General features: G+C 50.8%; 3 protein-coding genes across 4 annotated transcripts in view; 2 read left to right on the top strand and 1 right to left on the bottom strand.

The window, feature by feature from the left end:
* LOC114828475 (uncharacterized) overlaps positions 1–6,593 on the top strand; it is a 13,098-nt gene extending 6,505 nt beyond the window's left edge. Inside the window, exons 2-3 of the mRNA XM_029112763.1 lie at positions 6,121–6,411; positions 6,487–6,593. Coding sequence (XP_028968596.1) covers positions 6,126–6,411; positions 6,487–6,593 — 393 coding nt within the window. The 5' untranslated portion in view covers positions 6,121–6,125. The remainder of the gene's footprint in view (positions 1–6,120; positions 6,412–6,486) is intronic.
* A 4,253-nt stretch (positions 6,594–10,846) lies between these two features.
* LOC100904970 (structural maintenance of chromosomes protein 1A) lies at positions 10,847–20,083 on the bottom strand. The gene is given in 12 exon segments (XM_003747986.2): positions 10,847–11,249; positions 11,367–11,605; positions 11,832–12,461; positions 12,570–12,990; positions 13,129–13,808; positions 13,931–14,308; positions 14,435–14,607; positions 14,748–14,915; positions 15,207–15,324; positions 15,326–15,359; positions 15,475–15,747; positions 19,873–20,083. Coding segments are annotated over 12 exon segments (3,684 nt in total). The 3' UTR covers positions 10,847–10,890.
* LOC100905113 (UTP--glucose-1-phosphate uridylyltransferase) lies at positions 16,452–19,212 on the top strand. Of its 2 annotated transcripts, XM_003747987.1 has the most exons (8): positions 16,452–16,573; positions 16,896–17,036; positions 17,137–17,424; positions 17,561–17,777; positions 17,907–18,110; positions 18,221–18,399; positions 18,500–18,763; positions 18,873–19,212. In XM_003747987.1, exons 2-8 carry the CDS (start codon positions 16,896–16,898, stop codon positions 19,083–19,085), a joined length of 1,506 nt encoding a protein of 501 aa, XP_003748035.1. In that variant the 5' UTR covers positions 16,452–16,573; the 3' UTR covers positions 19,086–19,212. The 2 variants fall into 2 exon arrangements, with proteins under 2 accessions (XP_003748035.1, XP_018496822.1); XM_018641306.1 differs by lacking the exon at positions 16,452–16,573 and having other exon boundaries at positions 16,703–17,036.
* Positions 20,084–20,584: the final 501 nt, after the last annotated feature.

Below are 20,584 nucleotides of genomic sequence, written 5' to 3'. Positions count from 1 at the left end.
CCCCCCCCCCAAAATTCTTTTTTGCGTAATGCAGGAGTACAGGGTACCTCATCATTTTTGGATCTCTGGCCCCCCGAAAACCTAGTCTGACCCCCCTCCAAAAAAAAATCCTGGGAACGCCCCTGCAAGGAAAGCCAGGCCCGGAGAGCAAGGATGAGAGGTCAGTGATGAGTCGCGATTTGCTCCATAATCACAAGGACTTTGAGATTCTTTGACCTCCAGCGTTGCTAAGCAGGTGTGCCCTCCAAGAGATGAAACCAATTTTCCAGAGGCCTGAAATTCTTGTTCCGCGATACGAGATGAAAGTCCTCGAAGTTGTACTTTTCCGTATTCCCCGTGGCATGATTGCCTCCTCATTCCCCTGTGTTTAGCTACAATATGCCAGGCTGCGAGAGAGGACTCGCCGCGTCGCCCTCGAAAATCCCTTCGCGAACCTTCATCATGGCCGCTGCCCATTCCCGAGAAGGGAGTACGATCTATGCGATAGACCCCAGTCCGCGCAGCTGCCGATCTTGGGAATTCGTCCATCAGGCTTACTGGTCTGAAAAGTCCGAGCCTCACGGACGATTCGCGTGACCTATCGAGCCGCTCAAATGCGTGAGCGCTCTCCTCTCCTGAGTGCTATTCAACGAAGACGGAACGTCTCTCATGAATTACGACAAGTGAAATATATCGGACCACGGCGAACCCAGTTGGGGGCGGAGGATTCCCTCTCTCCACTCTACATCGTTGGTGCTACGTACCGCAGCAATGCAATTTTCCGAGAGGCTGCGTGCTTCCCTCGCACGATCTTGCCAGGAAGTGGTGACCTGTTGCTCCGTCGGAAAAGTTTATGTGCGAGCGTGTAGGGGTGTTTCCATGCTCAACACTTGAGAAATGGAAATTCCTTAACGCATTCTCGTCCGACTCTGAGCCCTCGCTTGGAACGTTTGAGTTTGGCTTCAAGTTTCGACAGGAAGCTTTTTCAGACCTTAATAGAGGTTGGTTGCGGTATTTTTGTCCCAGAACTCCCTTATGACGGACCCATTTACGGACCCAGTGGTATAACGGACACCTGCTCATAACGGACCGATCGCCCTATTGGATGACTCATTTGAAAGAGTGGGCTCCATATAGCGGGCCCGATAACAAACGTCAGAATACAAGAGACTGGAATCCCGATCCCAGCCTTCCTCTTCCCATTCTTACCAAATCGGTTACAGAGGACGTATTTCGGAAGTGCGGACGCAATAGCCCGTTGAGAAAGCCCTCAGCGATGTCTCCGACGATTTTCGCGTTTCTTCCCGTCCCAGAGCTCATGTCCGGATTGAAAGTATCTCGTATAAATTGAGTATAATCGTTATCGAGCGAGGTTGTACTGTTCGCCAAAACCATTCGAGCTACGCAATGACGTAATGACTGACGAGAATGACGACTGATTTTTATCGGAAACACCTCCACTCGTGTACAGACAAAAAAAAGATTCCTGAATCTCCGGCAAAATACGGCAATGACTCGACGGGCGATTTTTTTGAGACGAGATTCCTCATTCGGATTCTAGGTATCGAGTCCGCTCACAAGCTCGTGCCGCTGCCGTCGCTCATGCATCTGCGCACGGAGAATGTTTTCGATGAACTAAATAACAAAATTCTTCCCATCAGTCAGCGGGCGCTGAGGGTTTGCGATCGCTGATAATAGCAGCCGCCCCGGCAGTCGTTGCTCGGTTCTGCGGGTTGCGCATAGATGATTACTTGGCTGCGTTCACCACTGTGGGAAAATTCGCTCCCGCCGAATCCGTACAATTAGTTCGTGTGGTCGCGATCGATTCCACTTCCAGATGAGCTGACAGACAATCACAATCGCCCCCCATTCTGAGCTTCTATTTATACACTTTGTGCGAAGCGTGAGCGTAGTCGTCGAGAATTACGCGTCACCGAATCTGTTTCCAGCTGAGACTTGGCTGAATGCCATCAAAACCTGGAGCCTTAATTCATCTTCAGCTAACTCGCTCATTCATGCCGTTTTGTCGCAAATCGACGCTCTTGGGAATAGAGAAGCGAGCAGGAATTTCCCCGACGGAATGGTCGGGTCATCCGCTGCAGGGTCCGCGGGGCCACGAAGATCCTTTCGTCCAATCCTTGATGTTACGAGATGTCCATCCCTCTCGGGAATTTCGATAGTTGCCGATCTGTAGGCTCATACGACCAATGATCCCGCATCGTATCAGTCCCGTCCAGATTTCCCCCTCGGTGATCCCACAATTACGATTGAGATGAGAAAGAAAATCATAGCGTCGTGTCCCTTAGTTGAGTGTCATCATAGTTCGCATTCAGTTTGAAAAAACAACTCCTTCTTCTGCCAGCTAGCTCGCGCCAGCAGAATGATTAAAACCGAACGATTTCGGCGTTGACGAAATGAAAAAAATTGGGCGGAAGAGGAGGAATGGTGAACAAGAGACTCAGATCTAACCGGAGGGGGGGGGTTTATAGCAGATAAAACAAAAATCCGAGTCGAAACTTGGCGTTCTCTCCTGCCTACCCCCACATAGGCCCGATTGGAAAGCAGCGAGCCTCTTTAAGTGCAAACGCGACGGAGTTGATCTTTAAGCTCATTTAGCTTCGGGGTGGGAGACCGGCTGACGCGCTGTCAGCCGGGCATGCAGGAACCCGGCACAGTGCTGGCGGGACGTAAATTTGAAGGATTTTTCTCTGAAGCTGAACGAGCTTTTAGTGCTGCCATTTACAGGGTCTGCATTCGGCGCGGATGTGGCGTCGGAACCCCGGTCGTGACCATGCGACAACCGCTAAAATAGCGAATTTAGCTAACACAGCTACTCGGAGATTCCGTCAGTATTTATCCAAGACTCCACAGATCGCGGAACGACCGGCGGTGGCCTGCCCTGTCCCGAACGACGCTCGACTGCTTAGGATGTCTGCAGAAACCTCCTGTCGTCAGAGGACGCTTCTCATTCGAAGACGGACGCATTTGATGGCTTGAGCTAGTCGGCCTAGTTTCGTTGAATTGCTCGACGACCCTGGTCCGCCCATTTTGAGTGGTGAGCAGACAGTTGATTCAGTGAAGGATTAGCAAGGGTACAGGGGCAAATGAAGGGTAGGGGCACGCTGAGCCATACGTGGGCACAACGAACGCAGGATTTACATTCTTTCCTTCACTCGGCATGCCCCATTGCCGCTGCAGATGGCAGGTCCTCCCAGACGCGATGATTGGGAATTTCGTGGAAAATATGGTTTGTCTCGATTCAGTTTTGCTCGTTGGCATTCTCTTCCGTTCGACTCAGAACGAGATCTGATCCCCTGGAACAGTGGATGGCTTCTCCGGATCCCAGTCGGCTCCCAAGCACGTCGCCAATAAAGCGATGAGATTGCATTTCGACTCATCGGTCCGGAGCCGGCTTCCAACAGCGAGTCGATCAATGCAAGAGTGTAAAGTGCGACGCATGAGCGCCGAACATCCGAGCTGTTTGTCGCATAGACCGAGCAGATACATATAATGAACTTCGTCGAGGGATCTTCTTCGAAAAACCATCAATCCGGGATTTCCGTACCATCGCCGCGAGAACACATGCCGCGGAGCGTTGCTCTGGGGAATGCGAATCGGACGCGATACCTCTTCGCTTGTCCTATCGTGAGCTTGCCATGGAGCTAGAGAGAGCTCCAAGGAGGTCGATCTCGTTGTCTTGGTCGCGTGAGACAAGGAACGCTGCTTCGGACTCCATCACGCGGAAGCCGATGAGATTCCCGACTACCTGAGAGGAATTCACATTCCGTGGGCGATACGTCGGATGTTTTCAAAATCTGTGAGGCTTTCGCTCTACACGAGTCGGAACGGAACTGGGCAAGGCATCGCTGGGCCTGGCGCATTATTCTTAGGATACCTCACGAGTCATTAGTGAAACATAAAACTCTCTAATGTTCGCACGCCGACCGTTTGCTGGGTGCAAAGAACTAGTTTTTCCAGGAAACTCGAGCCTCGAAGATGCGAGCTTAATTGAGGCAGACCATACTTGAGTGAATAACAGTCTCCCCTCACCTCGGCGAGAAATGTTCCCCACTCGTTTTGATCGACGGAGACGGCGCGGCGATTTCCTACTTGACTGCCTGCAATGAACTTGCGAACTTGATGAGTCGGTGAACTCCACCTCGAGGTCTCTCATGAGGGATCCGCTTCGAGATTTCGGTCTGAATTCCGACTGCCGCTCTCGCGGTCGTCGGTCATGAAGCCGGAGCGCTCAAACCTCATTTTCCACGCGATTAGATACGCGACATTCGAGTGATGCTGTGTGGGCGGCGCCCATGAAAGGATTTGGATGAGTGGCTGTTTCCAAGGAGTTTTTCTCGCTCGTCAATGTTTCCGAGCTTCAGGAGCTATTGCAAAGGGGACCAGGTGGAGTAAGTCAGCGGGTCTCACACTTTAACACGCTCAAGCTCATTCTATTGGGATTTCGGGTCAATCTCTTCAGAATTTCGGAACGTCTCCGAGCTGAAGAGGCCGGTCTCGAGTTCGGAGCTGTAGAGGATTCTATCTCTCCACTAGCACGCACTTTAAAACGGAATATGCTTCGAGCGAAAAGCGCACTTCATACGAAGTGGACACTGACTTGAGTCTCAGAACTCGTCCTAAGCTCCACGTCCGCGGACGGAGTCCACAGTGAGTGCTCGTTCCTCAAACGAGGCAGGGAAGAAAGCATGTTTTTCCCCTCTCCTCCTCTTCTTTAACTCGCGTTCTCCTTAGGAGAACACGCTGAGGGTCTCGGTGAGATACGCGCAGATGACATTCTATCGACCATTATTCGCAACGTCGTCACAATTCAATCGGAGTCGCCGGGGTCCACCCGAGGGCCCTCGTGAACTCGGACTAGCATGAAGAAGAGGAGCAAACAGAAGGCCGACCAAGTCAAGCATGCTGCAGCCTCTCGAGCGTCGATAGCACCGCGCGTCGCAGCTCTGGCTCTCTCGTACGATTTTTTCACGCATGGAGTCCTTCTGACCTTTTACACCTTTTGACACCTGCCGCCGTTTACCGTGATAATTTCTACGCCAGCAGCGGCGGGATGGGTTATCGCGGACTCGAGAGTCCCGAATCGGACCCATTAGCTTGCTTGTCGATTGAGGACTCTAATTCTCCGCGAGGAATCGGCTGGCCTCGGAAACCGAGCCCAGGACCTCCCCGTAGTTGGTGACTCCCCATGGCGCCCGATCGTTGCGTCCGAGAACACGCACCTCGAACTCGGAATCGGTGACGAGAGCAGAGACGAGATATCTGAGCGACAAAACAGCTGAGCGGTCCAAACGATGAGGACGTCACGAGCAGTGTTGCATAGACATGTCGTCTTCGTGTAGGGTAGTCTGCTACTTCGGAGCATTCAACGTGCGCAGATCGAGCCGGGGCGAGGGGATTTCTGTTGAAGCCGGCGGGGGCCGGAAGAGATTCGTTAGGCTATGATTGACCTAGCGGCAGCGCCTGGCGTCTGGGCCGGAGCCCAGTGAGACCTCACGTGGCGGGCCAGGGAGAGCTGAGGAGGGAAAAGTCTCCAAATATTGACGAAGACGTCATCCTCTCGAGAAAATCCCGAACTGAGAGCAGAATAGGTTTTTTTCACAGCTGAGTCGCATTTCATGTATTGACCCTCGCGAGCCATGGCAGAATCAGCCAGTTTTTTCCCCAGAAGAGCATCTCCGATAGACTCCTCTCCACTGTGAATGTCGCTGGTTCCAATTGCTTGCCCCGATTCTCGATTCGTTAACACTAGTCGTGTCGTTGCTTAGCGCATCGCCCGGGGTCGGACTCCGTTCTACAGTGATAACAAATCAGAGCCTCAAACGTCATCGATGTCACAGAGCCCTCTCCGAGAGACGAATATTCATTCGCGTACCCCCGGACACACAGCAAATGGATTGCAAATTGATTCCTCTCGAGATCGGCTTCGGATGGGGACTCGACGCTACGAGCACTCTGTTCGCGTCTATGTAATGAGATGATTTGAAGTTGGGCGAGTTTTCCAGCGCATGGCCATGAGATCCTTCTGGGGAAGCTGAGTCCGGTGTGAAGCCTATGACTTTTGGGGCAGGCTCTCTGGAGGAATCCCTCAGGAATTAATGTAGTTTTTATTTTTCTTTCCAGAGGCCATGTACTGTGGTCCTTGGTGCGTCATTGCCGTGGTCGCGGCCGCTGGTTTGTTGATTCTGGGCTCAGAGGCTCAATACCTCGAAGGCCCCGCCGACGAAAGTCTCGTCGACTGGAGAGATGTCAACGCTTTGCGGGATTTGGACATGAAGAGGGCTTTCCATGCGATGCGCGGGAAGAAAGCAAGTCCCTTCCACGCGATGCGAGGCAAAAAATTCAAGAGCACGAACGGAGATATCAACACAATCATCGCCGAGCTTCGAAGACAAATCATGGCTGGAAAGAGAGGTGAGCAGCTCGCTCAGCGAGAACTATTCTCTACTGAATTCTCTTCGATGTCGCACGATCGGCCTCACTCATGAGCTGTCAATTTACCAGGTTCGTTCTTCGGAATGCGCGGCAAACGATTCGGTCCTCCCGCAGATCTTGAAGCTGAGGTGGCTGCTCCCATCATCGACGACACCCGGTAGACTCCGTTCGGCGATCAGTTAGGCAGGAACCACAAACCACAAACTTTAGAAGCAAGACGAAGAAACCTTTGAAGAAATCTCAGCGTTCCGAATACAGATCTGCAACATCGAGAACTCCTTCATTTGTAGCTTCGGTCCGGGCTCCTCCTCCACCCCTCGTTTCCCCTGTATCGCTTAACTGCGGGTCGGAAGGAATCGAAGGGTTAAGGAGCCCGTGTCGCAGGAGAATGCGTCACCTAAGGATTTCCCCCCATAGGTTATTCGTTCCGACTCAGTTTCTAACATGTCGATTAGTGCGACGAGTCTCGAAGATCGCCCACAACAGACGACGAGCTCGAACGTATCGGCTCGCCGACCGACTTGCTTAGTTAGAGAAATCAGTCCCAGAGCTTAGAGCAAGGCGAAGCATAGAAAAAATCGAACGCATTTGATGAGCAGCGCTTCCATTCGTCGTACGGGGATAGTTTGATTGAACGAGCAAGATGAGATGCAAGCATGCAGGTGAGCGAGCAGGAAGCCAGACAGAGCGGTCGATGGATCGGCCGGGCGAGAGGTCCCAAAGGAAAAGCATTCAAAATGAGCGTGATCGACTCGGGTTCTGAACCACTCCATCAGAAACCGTATAATCGAAGCTCGGAAGCAGAACTTGACCCGCCCAAAAAAAATGGAGTCGAGCTTTTGTTTTGTAAAGATGTAGCAGAACGGAACAACCCGAAGAAAATGATTTCAAACCTACGTCGAGATTCCTCTCGCGGAGTTCTCATTCTCTTTCGTAGTCTCATGACTTTCCCGGAGCAGACGCCCTTCCGTAGGTCCTCCCGTACTCCCATCATAAGACATCGTCAATAGATATGATGATACTCTCTAAACTCTAGACTGCTTCTTTCGGCGATCATCACCATCAGAGCAGATTCGACTATCAAACATCCGAGAACGAGGTGAGCGACGTTGGAGGTACTGCAACGCATGCCTCAGCATTCGAGTCGTCTCCAGAGGGCTAACGTCCGAGCAAACACTAATCTCTGACAACATGAGTTTGTCCTCGACACATTATCTAGTGGTATCACGAATAAAATACAACTTCCATCCGAAATCTCATTTTTTCTCCGGCAAACAAAAATCTAGTTCTTTGTGCTGCCTCTCCGGAGCTTTTCCGTGATTTTCCGGGGACCGAGTCGAGAAGAATCCCCCCATAGAATCAAATCGCCATGTCAGTCTGTCACCGAACAAGGTTTCGGCGCTTCACTTCTCCGACCTGACTTCAGACTTTTCTTTCAATCACGTCATGCCCAATCACGTCAGTGAGATCAGGATACACCTTCAAGGCTGCGTAGACGCATGCTCTCCGCAAGGTTTATGTGTGTATCCAGTCATCACTGCTTTTCAGCAGATGTAAAGCCTTTACACTATGATGTCATCACGGCTCCACTGGCACGCGAGGGCGCGAAGCGTCCTCACGGCTAGTGCTTAAATGTGTCGAAGCCTCAGTGTACCTGAGGCTCAGAGGCCTCCGTTCTCGACTGCTCCGAAGCTTCGCACCCCATGGAAGACTGCCGGGAGGGATTTCTGGATGTTCTCTATTCTCGTTGCATGTTTTGAAGTTTTTTCAGTTTCTCCCTATGCCCCGCGGAAAATATATGTATGTGTAAAGCATTACTGTCCCTCTCGAATAGAGGCAAAGCATTTCGACTCGGAATTACTACGTCCCCCACGAACAGGAGAAGCCCGTCAGGTATACTCCCCGACTTAAGGATCCCTAGCGAGGACGTTCGCATCTCTACCGGGCCGGCCCAAGTGTCGAGATTCTCAGGATTCCGACGCCTGATTCTCCCAAAAATATCAGCTGTTCCGATGATGATTCCCAAACTCGGAAGGGCCCCTTCAATCCTGGAGTGTCTCCGAAATCTACGCGGGCGAAGCTATGTCCCGCGCAAAAAAGTTGATCTCCAAGTGACGGGTCTCTGATTGTGAGTGCTGGGCTCACGGAATTTCTCCCCGCCCTGGTTCCCGAGCCGCCTTGATCAAAACTATTCATTGGTTTACTTGTTACACCGCGCTCCCATCCTCTCAAAATCAGAATAGACTTTCTTCCAGTCAGAGCATAGGATCCGAAACGAGGCGGCTCCACAGAAAACGGGTTCCTCCTCGTCCTAGAGCGCCTCCGACTATGAGATGAGGTAGACGACCACTCAAAAGGTCGCTCCGTCCCATGAGACTGTATCTGAGAGCGAGAAGCTTTTTTATTCCTATACGAACTTTCTACTCCCCCACATTTTGGACCTTTTACGACGTGAATGACGGGTCGAGAATACATCGCTCGGATATACCCAGTCATCGCCTGCATACAAGCACGAAGTTTCTCTCCTGTTCTGTATTGCTGCAGGTACAGTGGCGTAAATTCAGTCCACTGTATTCATGCCGGGACTTCTTGACAGATAGCTGAAATAAATGAACCTCCATTGATTCTCAGACTCCAACCTGTATGGAAATACACTTAGTCAGTTAGTCAGTCAGTCTTGGTCATCGACACTGTGCCTTCGCATTGTCGATGCGAATACGTGCCTAATTTCGGAGTCGGACTCCCCCTATGGCTATGAAGCCATTCAGAAACCACGTATCGATGCTGCGAGAACGATGATTTATGCATCGGAATCCTCTCAAAAATTCTCCCACGTTTCTTCGCTGACAAATTTCATCAAGGCTGACTTTTGTCGGGAGACGACATTCGGAGAGGTATGGGAGGTGAATGTTGACGACTCTATCGGGAACATATTCGAAGTCTGAGAGACCGCCGCATTAGCATTCCCATGACTCACGCTCGAGGAGAGATTTTGGAATATGAGGAGCGATTCATTATTCCGCAGCTGGCGCCCAAGCGAAAGGGGAGGAGTTTTCGAGCGACGTGGCTCTTGAGTGTACGAATCAGAAATTTCTGGTTCGAGTGCTCCCTCGGACTTCTGCCGCCTTGGATTAGGAGAGAATGAATGACGAGAGAGTTCCGTTACCTAATTTCCATTCAAGATACTTCGAGTGCTTCATCTAGGTATAAATAGCGCGGCCTCATCGTGTGAACTTTGGCCTCGTTTCTGGGATTCATCCCTTGGCTCAGAAAAGCTGCTGGACTCGTGTACTGAAGAAAATACTCCCGCGGGTTTTCTGCAAGTACTCGCGATCATGGGCTCGGACTCTCAACTCTCCAAGAAACCGTCGGCCTTTCCTTCTCGCGTTTTATGACGCGGAGTAGGTGAAACTCTTGAAGCGGATTCACGGTACTCTCTGCCAGCCAGCGAACGGACCCGAACATAATTCCGCTCCCATCGAGAGCTAGGCTGACCGCCAGCGATTAAACCTGTCGAATGGAAGGCATCCGCTGAAAGAACGCGGAACAGCGGTAAACAACGTGAACGTCTGAAAAGCGCTGATGTAAGATGAGAACTTAAGCCCATACGCAGACGGTGAATTGCATCCGAACAATGGGGGGACTTGCTCCATGCATCGCAACCAATCATCATCATCATCATCTCTGAGAATGACGCCTACGCGAAGAAGCCTTTCCAGAATTCTCGATGGCCGGTCTATCCCATGGCACAATTCCGAGCTTGAGGAGAGTTTCTGCTGGGGGGCGCGCCCTCGATGTCTGTGCTGCCCTAGACCGGGAGAAGCGAAGAGATTCCAACGAACAAATGGGAAAAAATCGCGTTGATCCTTCCATATGTTTCATACAAATCGTAAATCCAAAGAACTCCGGGTCTAGAAACTGAAGTAGCCTTAATCTGTCGCTCTTGACGGTGAATATTATTTTTCCATCCCACCAGGCTCTGTGCGGATCGCCTTGTCAAGGGTCATTACACTGAACACTAAGCAGGCGTCCTTCCGGTCGCACAGCGTTGAACTTCGAGAAGTAGAAACCGAAACTAGATTAGGTCAGAGCAGTGATGCTGATGAATTCTACGACAGGATCTCTGTCCCATATTTGTTTGGAAGTTCTCTGAACGGATTATGATGATGAGAATCAGGAGGAGCCGTACGTTCCCGCACCAGAATTCATTTATTTACTCGGATTGATTACATCCTTTATTATATACGCATATTTAGAGACGACTTCGATAATAATTACATGGATCGAATGTTCACCATCCACTCAATCATTTATATTGATATACCGTGTTTCGCTCGCTCATCATTTGGCTGTTTTTAGTATGTACAAGGTTGTTGGGATCATTCAAACTGGTCGAAGTACTAATCGTGATTACCCCACCGGCCGCCCCTCTCCCCAGCCCGTTCTGGCCCTCGGCACCTAAGTGAAGGTATCCTCGTGATTAGAGAGGTCGATTGTATAGATTCTCGAGATCGTGCATTCTCCGGGGTCGGGACAAATTCCCACGAGGCAATCGGCATGCCCGTAAAATTCCTCTTTCAGCGAAATGACGATACATTGGAATGAGGTTTGGGTTTTCTCTCGGATAAATCGAGCAACTTTGCCGATATTGGTATTATCGAGGGCTGCATCGATCTCGTCGAGCACAAAGAAAGGAGCTGGTTGATAGGAATGAATTGCAAAAAGTAAGGCAAGGGCGGCGACTGTCTTCTCTCCACCGGACAGATTCGACATCGGTTGGAACCGTTTACCTGGAGCGACGCAATTGTAGTTGATACCTGGAATGGATGGGCCGATCAATCAGTATTACATTTTTATATCACGATCGAACAGGCTTCAAGGGTGCCAAGCTCCGATGTGTTCGGAGGATTCAGCGATTCTGCGGATAAGCTAACCTTCCAAGTATGGCTCCTCTGGGTTCTCTGGACCCAGGAAAGCTTGGGCTGAAGGATTGTTGGTCAGCGACTTATAGATGTCGTCTATGCAGTTTGAGACGTGCTCGAAGCAGGTGTTAAATCTCTGGAAACGCTCTCGCTTCACCAGCTCGAAATTCGACTTCGCTTTCCGGACCTTTTTTCGCGCGTGCTCGAATTCTGTATCGGTGTCCTTCAAGCGTTCCTTGACGCTGTCGAGTCTGTTGGCAAAAAAATCTTTATACCGACGCGCTCCTCGATTCACTGACACTCCATGATCCCGGAAGTCCTCGCCTCGATCCACCCTGACGTCATCTCGGGCGTTTCAGCACCATGAGGAAAGCGGAATGAGGTTGAGCGCTACCGTGTCCATATTCCATATGAGCTCGGAGAATAAAACGATGAATAACAAGAGGAAAAATCAGCAGGCCATGATGCGATACTCACTTCTCCATTGCTTTGAAGTTGGGTGCCTGGATTCGTTGCAGCATATTGGTCATATCGTTGATTTCCTTCTCCATCCTAGCCGTGATCTTCCTCACTTCTTCAGACGTGTCGACTTCTTGTTGCTCTTCTGATAATTGACTGTAGTCGATTTTGAGTGCGGCTTCTCTCTCGTACATCTGCTGCATTTGATTGCCCTGGTTTGCGGGGTTAACCTCGTCCTCTTCCTGCAGAACGATGTCTTCCATGCTGCCTAATATGAGCGGAATACGGATCCCTTCGAGCTTGCAGCTCTGCAGGAAGGTATGCCTTTCACTGCGCTTCTGCTCGAGCTTCGTTTCGGCCTGCGTTACGCCTTTCTGCACCGCAGTGACTTCTTTTTGTTGAGTAGTGAGTCGTTTCCGAATTTCTGCAACCTCCTCATCGATTTCGTCGACTTTGCTCTTCTTCACGGCTCGCTCGTTCTTCAGTTGGGAGATCAGATTGACCTGCTGTTCGATAAGTTCTTTTTGTTTCTGCTCGATCTCCTTGAGGTTCTCCAGCTCTTGTTGATCCAGTTCCACAGTCGCGGTCCACTTGTTCACCAATGCTAGCGTATCTTTCGTGCGTTCATATTCGAGGTGAGACGCCACTCTGAAATAGTTGAAGAAAGTCTTCTGAGTTCAAGATCTCCGAAATTACAGCTGACGCTCCCGAAAGCTTCTTATCGGATCGTCTATCTGTTGCGGTCTGGGGCCTCACCTGTTTTTCTGATTCTCGAGATCCGCTCTCTGCTTCTCGCGCTCTTGACTGGCGTGCAGCTCCCGTTCCTCGTATTCTCGAATATTCGCCACGCCAATTTGCGCGCAGAAGTCCCGGAAGACATCGTCCTCGACGGTGTTTTGCTTCGCTTTGATTTCGTTGATCCGAACTTCACGCTCGCGCATGCTCTGCTCGAGCTGTTTGATGCGCGGTTCGAATGTGGCATAGTCCTTCTCGAGCTTCTCTATCTCTATCCGAAGGGAGGACGTGACTTTCTTCTCGGTACCTTCTTTGTCCGTTTTCGAATACTTGATACGCGTTTCTAATCCCTTGATCTGAGATTCGATTGTGGTCAAATCGCTCTCCTTGCGAGCGGTTTTCATGGCTTCGCGTAGATCTTCTTGCAGTTTCTCCTTTTGATCTGGAAGAGCAAAACGAATCTGATCTGTTGGGTTCCGTTTCCGGAGTCGACTCCGCACGCTTCGACTCGAGTGCTCCTATCCACGATCAGATTCCACGTGGGCGACCCACGAAAAACAGAATTCTAATGAAGACATACCTTTCAATTTATGGAAATCCTTGTCGTCCCAACGCTTTGCTCGTTTTGCGAGATCAGAGCTCCCTCCTGATATGAAGCCATTCTTCTGATAATACGTTCCGTCGAGGGCGACCGCATCGTAACGTTTCCCGTCGGGTGCTTGGAAGGCGACCTTGGCAGCGTCTTCGGCTGTTTCGCAAACTAGAGCATTATTCGTTGCGTAGAGCACGGCTTTCTTGATGGATAGCGGCTCGTATTTCAGAACATCGTAGAGTAGCTTGACGTTTGGAACGTCCTTGAATTCACGCAATCGCTCCTTGAGAGGTTTGAAGTCGATGTAGTCGAGCGGTAGGAAGGTCTCGGCCTCGAGCATCTGTTCTTTAAGGTATTGGATGCATGCTCGACCGGTTTTCTCCGTGTCCACCACAATGGCTTCCATATTCCTTCCCAAGACTTTTGTGAGAGCCACGTTGTACTTTTTGTGGATCGGGTGACAGAGGTTCACAAGACGATCGTGAACACCGGGATAAAGTTTCTTGAAGTGCTCGACGATTTCGGACTTCCTCTTGCGGCGAGCGTCTTCGTGTTTGTCAACTTTGGCATCTCCCAAAGAGGAACAGACGTCTTCGAATTTCTGACTGAGGTCTTGATGTCGCTTCTTGGCTTCAACTACCTCCACTCGGAGTTTGCGCTCCTCCTCTCTGAAAATCAATCGCCGCCCTTCTGTGAGCATCTCTCCCGCTCTGGGACTCTAGTTCGAAGCGAGAAACGATCGAAAAACATCCCACATGAAAGATATTCGCTTCTCCGAATTCACACTCACTTCAAATCGTGCAACGAGCTCTCGCTCGTTTTAATGTAATCGACCAATTTATTAACTCGTCGCTGATTTTCCTCCAGTTCTGATTTCTTCTGCTTCAGTTTGGCCTCACACTCGTTGCGTTTTCGCAACTCGTTGTCGAGATGATCTTGATCTGTTTTCTGATCGCGAGCAACCGAGTCGTATTCTTGCAGTGCAGCCGAAGCCATTTTCCCGGCTTTCTCTTTCAGACGATTGTATTCCTTCACTTGACTCTCTTCAAGAGAAACATCGCGACCTTTTTTCTGAGCGGTTTCTATACTCTCTTGATCGAAAGCTTCGATTTTCCGTTCCACCTGTGACAATTCCTGCTCGAGCTCCTCGATCTCGCCCTGATGGCTCCTGAGGAATTGGCAAGCTTTTCCGTAAGAAATTTATAACGACAAGAAGCGGAGAAGAAGGGCTATCTGTATTTGGGCCAATTATAGAATATTCCACGGACGGTTCCTGGGTATGAGAGTCCCGTACCTGTGGGTCTTTGTGGCGGCGTCCAAGGATTTCTTAGCCGCGTCTAGTTTCTTCTGAGTATGAGCTGTTTTCTCTTTCGCTCGTATGTATGCCGGCTTCCGCTTGTTGAGCTCGACATCTGCGTCCCTGAAGGTCTGCTCGACTTTCGCCAATTCTCGCTGGGCTTTACCCACCTGTACATCGAAGAGAAGTTTGTGAGTCACCAGCGGTCAAGCAAGTTCCCTCACGAATTCTACTTGCGATAGACGAGAAGATCACTTTTCATATTCGACTCAGACATTCGGCTGATGAGATTGATGCATTCGATGCTTACGTCTTTCTTTTTCTCCCGCAGCTCGTTCTCGATCCGCTCTTTCTTCTTATTGACATCAGCTAATTGAATGTTCCGCTTCTCAAGGTCTTCGAAGCACTCCCGGCTCTCTCGTTCTTGGTGGAAGAGTCGGAACAGATGCAAATTGACTTGTTTCGTGCCTACGTCTTCCTGAAGGGCGGAGTGTTACAAAATTAGAACGACGTTTGCGAGGGGCTCCGAGCTCCTTACCACCGTCTGGGGTCGAACCAGGTGACGGACCCTTCGATCCCTCCTTCGGAAGCTGCATGACGAGCTCTTAGGGGAGTTCCCCCCCTTCCGCCTACCTTCCTCCCCTGTACCACATCAGAAGACTCTGAAGAACAACCTCAGAACGGCGCGGCGCGAACTGCCCCTCCGGACATGGGCCGTTGAGGAATCACAAAAACCCGGGGAATTTGAGGACATACGTGGTATGCTTACTTTCAGCTTTTGGTACTTTTCCGCTTCTTGCTTCTCCATCTGGGCTTCCTTTCGTTCCGCTGCTATTCCTTTCTTCTTCTGATAGGTACATTGAGTCTCCTCCTCGGCTGCCATCATTCTTTTTGCAACGCTCGTATTCCGCCTTATGATCGCCTGGGGACAGTCGGAAAACGTCAGTGCTAATCCGTATCGGCTACGAATGGGCCCGACTCCACCTGCGAATCCAGAAGTCCCACGCGACACCCGAGTTCTCGAAAACTGTATTTACCTGACCGACTGATCTCCTCGAAGAGAACCGTTCGCTCCTTCGGGTTCTTCATGGCGATACTTTCCACGGCACCTTGGAATACGAGGAAATTCTTCGCCTTTACGTTGATGCCGAGAATCTCGAGCTTCTGGAGGTAGTGCTCCGAAGAGCAGGCAATGCCATTGATGAAGTACTCAGACGTTGAACCCGTGACCATGCGAGTGAATTGCAGCTCCGTTCCGTCATCGTGTTCATATACTGCTTTGACGTGCGCTCGAGAGGCCACCGGCTGACCTGAGAACATGAATGATATTAGTTGATTCCTACTATCTGACGTATCGCGCCGCCCGAGTGCTTATCGCACGTTCGCCCAACGAATCTTTCTCTCCAAGCCGGGACAACCGCCAGTTACCAAAGTCAGGGATATGTTCCCGCGCGCCGCCTCCATTCTCCTATCTCCTATCTCCTCTGAATAAGCATATCTGAATTTCGCTCATGGGATTCGAGTTTCGCGCAATGAGATAATGTCTAATGCTGAGTCAAGGGTGGATCTCCCCAAGATCCTCGAAGCCATCGGAGTACCCTGCATGGGCTTCGACAGCCTCTAGTCGACGTCGACATTATGCCATCGGTGCGATTCGAGGCGGACCGAGCGACACGCAGCATTGTTTCGGAACTCACTCTCTCCGAGGAGCGGATTTTTCATTCCGAATTCGTTCGGGAGAGACTACGAGGAAGTAATCTCTCGCAATCGCTCAAGGTCGAGTGATCGAGCTCGGCAGTGATCCAGCCAAGCGCCGGTCCCTACCTACAGACTGCTTCCATTCTTTGCCGACCTGCTGCGAGATGACCTTCTTGAAGATCTACTTGTTTTGCTGCTCTACCGACTATAAGCACGCGAAACGCCACCGGTTGATAAGCTCGACAAAGACAGCGCGGAGAGAACGAGAGCGATACCAAGATCCAACGAGCAACCATGAACGTCGAGGGCAGCCCTTGTGGTTGTGGAACACTCGGCACTCGCGTGCTTCCACTTTCACAGCATAGGCATTTTTCTCACGCCGCGATCGGCGACTCCGGAATTCAGAGTTCAATATCGCGACTGTGACCTCGGATCGAAGTGAGTAAACCCCTGATTTCATTGCTCTTTGATGCGAGATTTCCCGGGGAAACTCCGGAAGAGGAGCTCTCCGAAATTGGACGGGTCGACCCGGTGGGCTCCTCTCAGCATGGTCGATTCGGAGAATAACGGAGGTGCGCAGATCGTGTACGTGGCGACGCGGCGTCACTGCGTCCTCACGCTTGATTCTGACAGCCGACAAGCACGAGTTCCGCGGGGCGGCGCCAGCTCACATGAAAACTTCCGTTCGCGCGTCTCGAGCTCCTCGGAAGGGTAGTGAATGCCACCTGGATCCGATCCATGTACTGTATATTCGTTCCAGATGCAGGGCGGCCGGAGATCGGGAGGACCTCGGAAGATCTCCGAGGTGTCCCAGTTCAAGCAATTGACCAAGAGAGACGCTCTTGTCCTTATGCTCAACGAAATCGAGTCGTTAGTGAGCACTTGTACATCGGAGAAAGATGTGAGTTCTCGACGATACTAGCTCCAGAGTCCCTCCTAAAATTCTCTCATAGGGGGTTCTCCGAAATCATTGTCAGTGTCTGAATTCATTGCTTCGACAGGCCGTTGAAGATGAGCTCCGAAGATTCCAGCGATTGTTCACTCGATACCTATCGGCAAGTCCTCGAATCGATTGGGAAAAAATCGAACCGCTCCCCCAGAACGCGATTCAGGACTACGCTTCGCTGGAAACTCCATCGGATGAGCAAGTGAAATCGATGCTTGCAAAATTAGTCGTGGTTAAACTGAACGGCGGCTTGGGAACGTCTATGGGATGTCAGGGACCCAAGAGTGCGATTTCGGTCCGGAACGACCTGACCTTCCTCGACTTGACGGTCCAACAAATCGAGGTACGTCCTCTGTCGACGTGGAATCGAGTTCATATTGACTCGGAGCTCCCGGAGCCGACGCTCCGCCCCAATGGATCTAGATAGCGAGGCTTCCGCCCAACTGTCCCTAGATGGGATTCATACGACATTATTTCAGCACCTGAACAAGAAATATGACTGCCAAGTTCCCTTGGTACTGATGAATTCATTCAACACCGAAGAAGATACGAAACAAATTCTACGCAAATACAATGGCTTCCAAGTGCAGATTTACAGCTTCAAACAATCGCGTTTTCCCCGTATTAGCAAAGAGACTTTGATGCCCATTACGAAGTCTTTCCAAGACGACAATAAAGAAGCATTCTACCCGCCAGGTCAGTTGAGCCTATCAAGAAACACAGCGCCTAATACCTAATTTGGTAGGATATTGGTCCTATCAAGTCGTATATATCGAACTGAATATGGGACCAACCACGACCAACCACGTCTTTCGAAAAATACAGGGCACGGGGACTTCTACGAATCGTTCCTTCAGTCCGGTCTGCTGCAGCACTTCCTGGACGAGGGTCGCGAGTACGTGTTTATTTCGAACATCGACAACTTGGGTGCCTCAGTAGACCTTAACATTCTGAAATTCCTCTTGGAATCCTCTCCGAAACCTGGCTTCGTTATGGAGCTCACCGATAAAACGCGAGCCGACATTAAAGGCAAGGATCAAGAGATGCGTAATGACACAAGGAGTTCGATAACAAGCGAGACAGCGATCTCTAATCGCGGGTCGTCGCCTCAATAATCTTGAAGGGTTTATCCCGCTCAGGTGGAACCCTCATTCAGTACGAGAACCACGTGAAACTCTTGGAAATCGCTCAGGTGCCACCGGACCACATCGAGGAGTTCAAGTCTATCAGCAAATTCAAGATTTTCAACACCAATAACTTGTGGATTAGACTCGACGAGACCAGAGAAATCGTGGAAAAGAACGCGCTAGAGCTAGAGGTCAGCCGACGACGGATTCGAAGTCCCCCTCGGGCCAATTGGTCGCCATCGGAAACTCTCTCGTTCGGCATACTGAATGGACATCTGCTTGTGTTTTCAGATCATCGTGAATCCGAAGTGCTTATCCAACCACGTCGAAGTCATCCAACTCGAGACAGCAGCCGGAGCAGCGATCAATCACTTCCAGCATGCTCTTGGAATCAGAGTGCCCCGTTCGAGGTTCCTGCCAGTCAAGAAAACGTCTGATCTCATGATGGCCATGTCGAACTTGTACAACATGAAGAACGGGTCGCTCATCATTTCTCCTCAAAGACCGTTTGCTGGTGTGCCACTCATCAAGTTGGGAGACGCACACTTTTCCAAGGTTTGGTTCCACCTCAAAAACAGAGAATCCTAGCTGAGACGCAGACTAAGCCCGTACTGGTTATCGGGATATCGCAACTCTCACGCAACTCGAGGTAATTTCGATGCAGGTGCGCGATTTCCTGGATCGATTCAAGTCAATCCCAGACATCCTGGAATTGGATCACCTCACAGTCTCGGGCGACGTGACCTTCGGAAAAGGAGTGGTTCTCAGAGGCACGGTGATAATCATAGCGAATCACGGGGACAGGATCGACGTACCCGCCGGGGCGATACTGGACAATAAGATAATGAGCGGGAACCTCCGCATTTTGAGTCACTAGAAAGCTCACGGATTCGTTCCCTGGATCGATGGAAGGAACAGGGCTATCCACAAACGGGTTAAGATTCGAATTGAGGCATCGAAAAGAAAACCCAAATAAATCGTCGAGGAGCAAGTTCTGCGCCAAATACCCTCGCGTTAAGGGAGGATGCCAAGGTGGAGGGGGAGCTCGCAGCGGGCGGGATCGGAGGGCTCTAGAACTCGAGCACTTTTTTCTCAGCATCGATTGCCTTCGCCAAGTCCGGCGAAGAATATACGTTCGGAATGACACTGGAATCAAGCCCATTGTCGACGTACAGCAGGAACCCGAGCGCCTAGCGGTTGATGTAACTTTCCGATCGGAGGCATCCGGGACAGGGAGCGAATCTATGTAATCTTTAGGCGACTTCAGTTGCCACGGCTCCGCGTATCAAGCTTATCCCCAACCTCCTCGAGTATGCACGAGATCCGATGAGTGCTTAGAATGCTTCCCGTGAGCGGTCCCGGAAGAGGATCAGATGCACTTGTGCTGCTTCGAGCTACCCGCCAAAACCGATTGGCAAGGTGGAGCACCACTCGAATGTGCTCCGGAGGGATTCTCTTCGAGAGTGACTCCGAACAATCCTTCTTTTTCACCTTGAGATTGACCGTACGCCCGAAAAAGGGTTCAGTAAGCGACGCAGGGTGTGCAAGTACTGAGTTAAGGAGCGGTGTGGGCTACTGTCAAACTCGGTGCGACGTCGGCGGCGTGTATTCCCCCGGCGTTCCGGGGAATCGTTCCGTAAATCAAAAGTTTATCCTGAACTCACCGATTGGAGCACCGTGTATTAGATCCGAAAAACGTTTCACACGGAGTTGTTTCTGTTTTTCTCCCAGCACAAAGCTTATAGCATCCATGAAGTTCGACTTGCCCGAACCATTGGGACCGATGATGGCGGTGAATGGTTTCAGAGGCCCGATTATCTGACGCCCCCGATAGGATTTGAAGTTCTCTACCTCGATGTATTTGAGGTAACCCATTCTGACGGGCTCGTTTAGCTCCAAGTATGGAGCGCACACACCTCACAGACCTCTGTAGTACCGGATAGACAGCCAACCGCCAAATCCACAGCGACAGGCACAGTACAAACAAACCATCCTTAAAGACCTCCCGATGGAGCTCGGATCAGTTTGGGACGGGGCGCTCCCAGAGCACTGTTTACTGGTGCTTCATTCGGAAATTCGCGGTCCTTAAGAGAGGAGTACGTTCCCAAAATCGAGAGTGCGCCCTGAGAGCTCCTTTTGTTCCGAACGGAGTCTGCATATTGCGCTTCGAACTCCGCGAAGATTTTCCGAGCGACCTCAGGCATCATGGTGGGAAAGCGGCGCATACACAGATTATGTTTGAATTTGACGCGCGCAACTGTCAATTCGGCTTGAGCATCCCACCATGGAAGCGGTTTGGGAGAAAGATAGTCGGATGTTTTGACGCAGGAGGACATCGGACAACCGATATGCTCCATGCCCGTACTTTCGAAATCG

Source organism: Galendromus occidentalis, unplaced genomic scaffold, assembly GCF_000255335.2.
Source record: "Galendromus occidentalis unplaced genomic scaffold, Mocc_1.1 scf7180000077527, whole genome shotgun sequence".
Classification (NCBI taxonomy): domain Eukaryota; kingdom Metazoa; phylum Arthropoda; class Arachnida; order Mesostigmata; family Phytoseiidae; genus Galendromus; species Galendromus occidentalis.
This window is presented reverse-complemented; position numbering and strand designations above follow the sequence as displayed.

Excerpts from the sequence above, each read along its gene's own strand:
- LOC100905113 (XM_018641306.1), top strand. The coding sequence starts at position 16,854 with ATGCCACCTGGATCCGATCCATGTACTGTATATTCGTTCCAGATGCAG. Across the intron at positions 17,037-17,136 it reads CTTGTACATCGGAGAAAGAT|GCCGTTGAAGATGAGCTCCG; the intron begins GTGAGTTCTCGA and ends TTGCTTCGACAG. Across the intron at positions 17,425-17,560 it reads TGACGGTCCAACAAATCGAG|CACCTGAACAAGAAATATGA; the intron begins GTACGTCCTCTG and ends ACATTATTTCAG.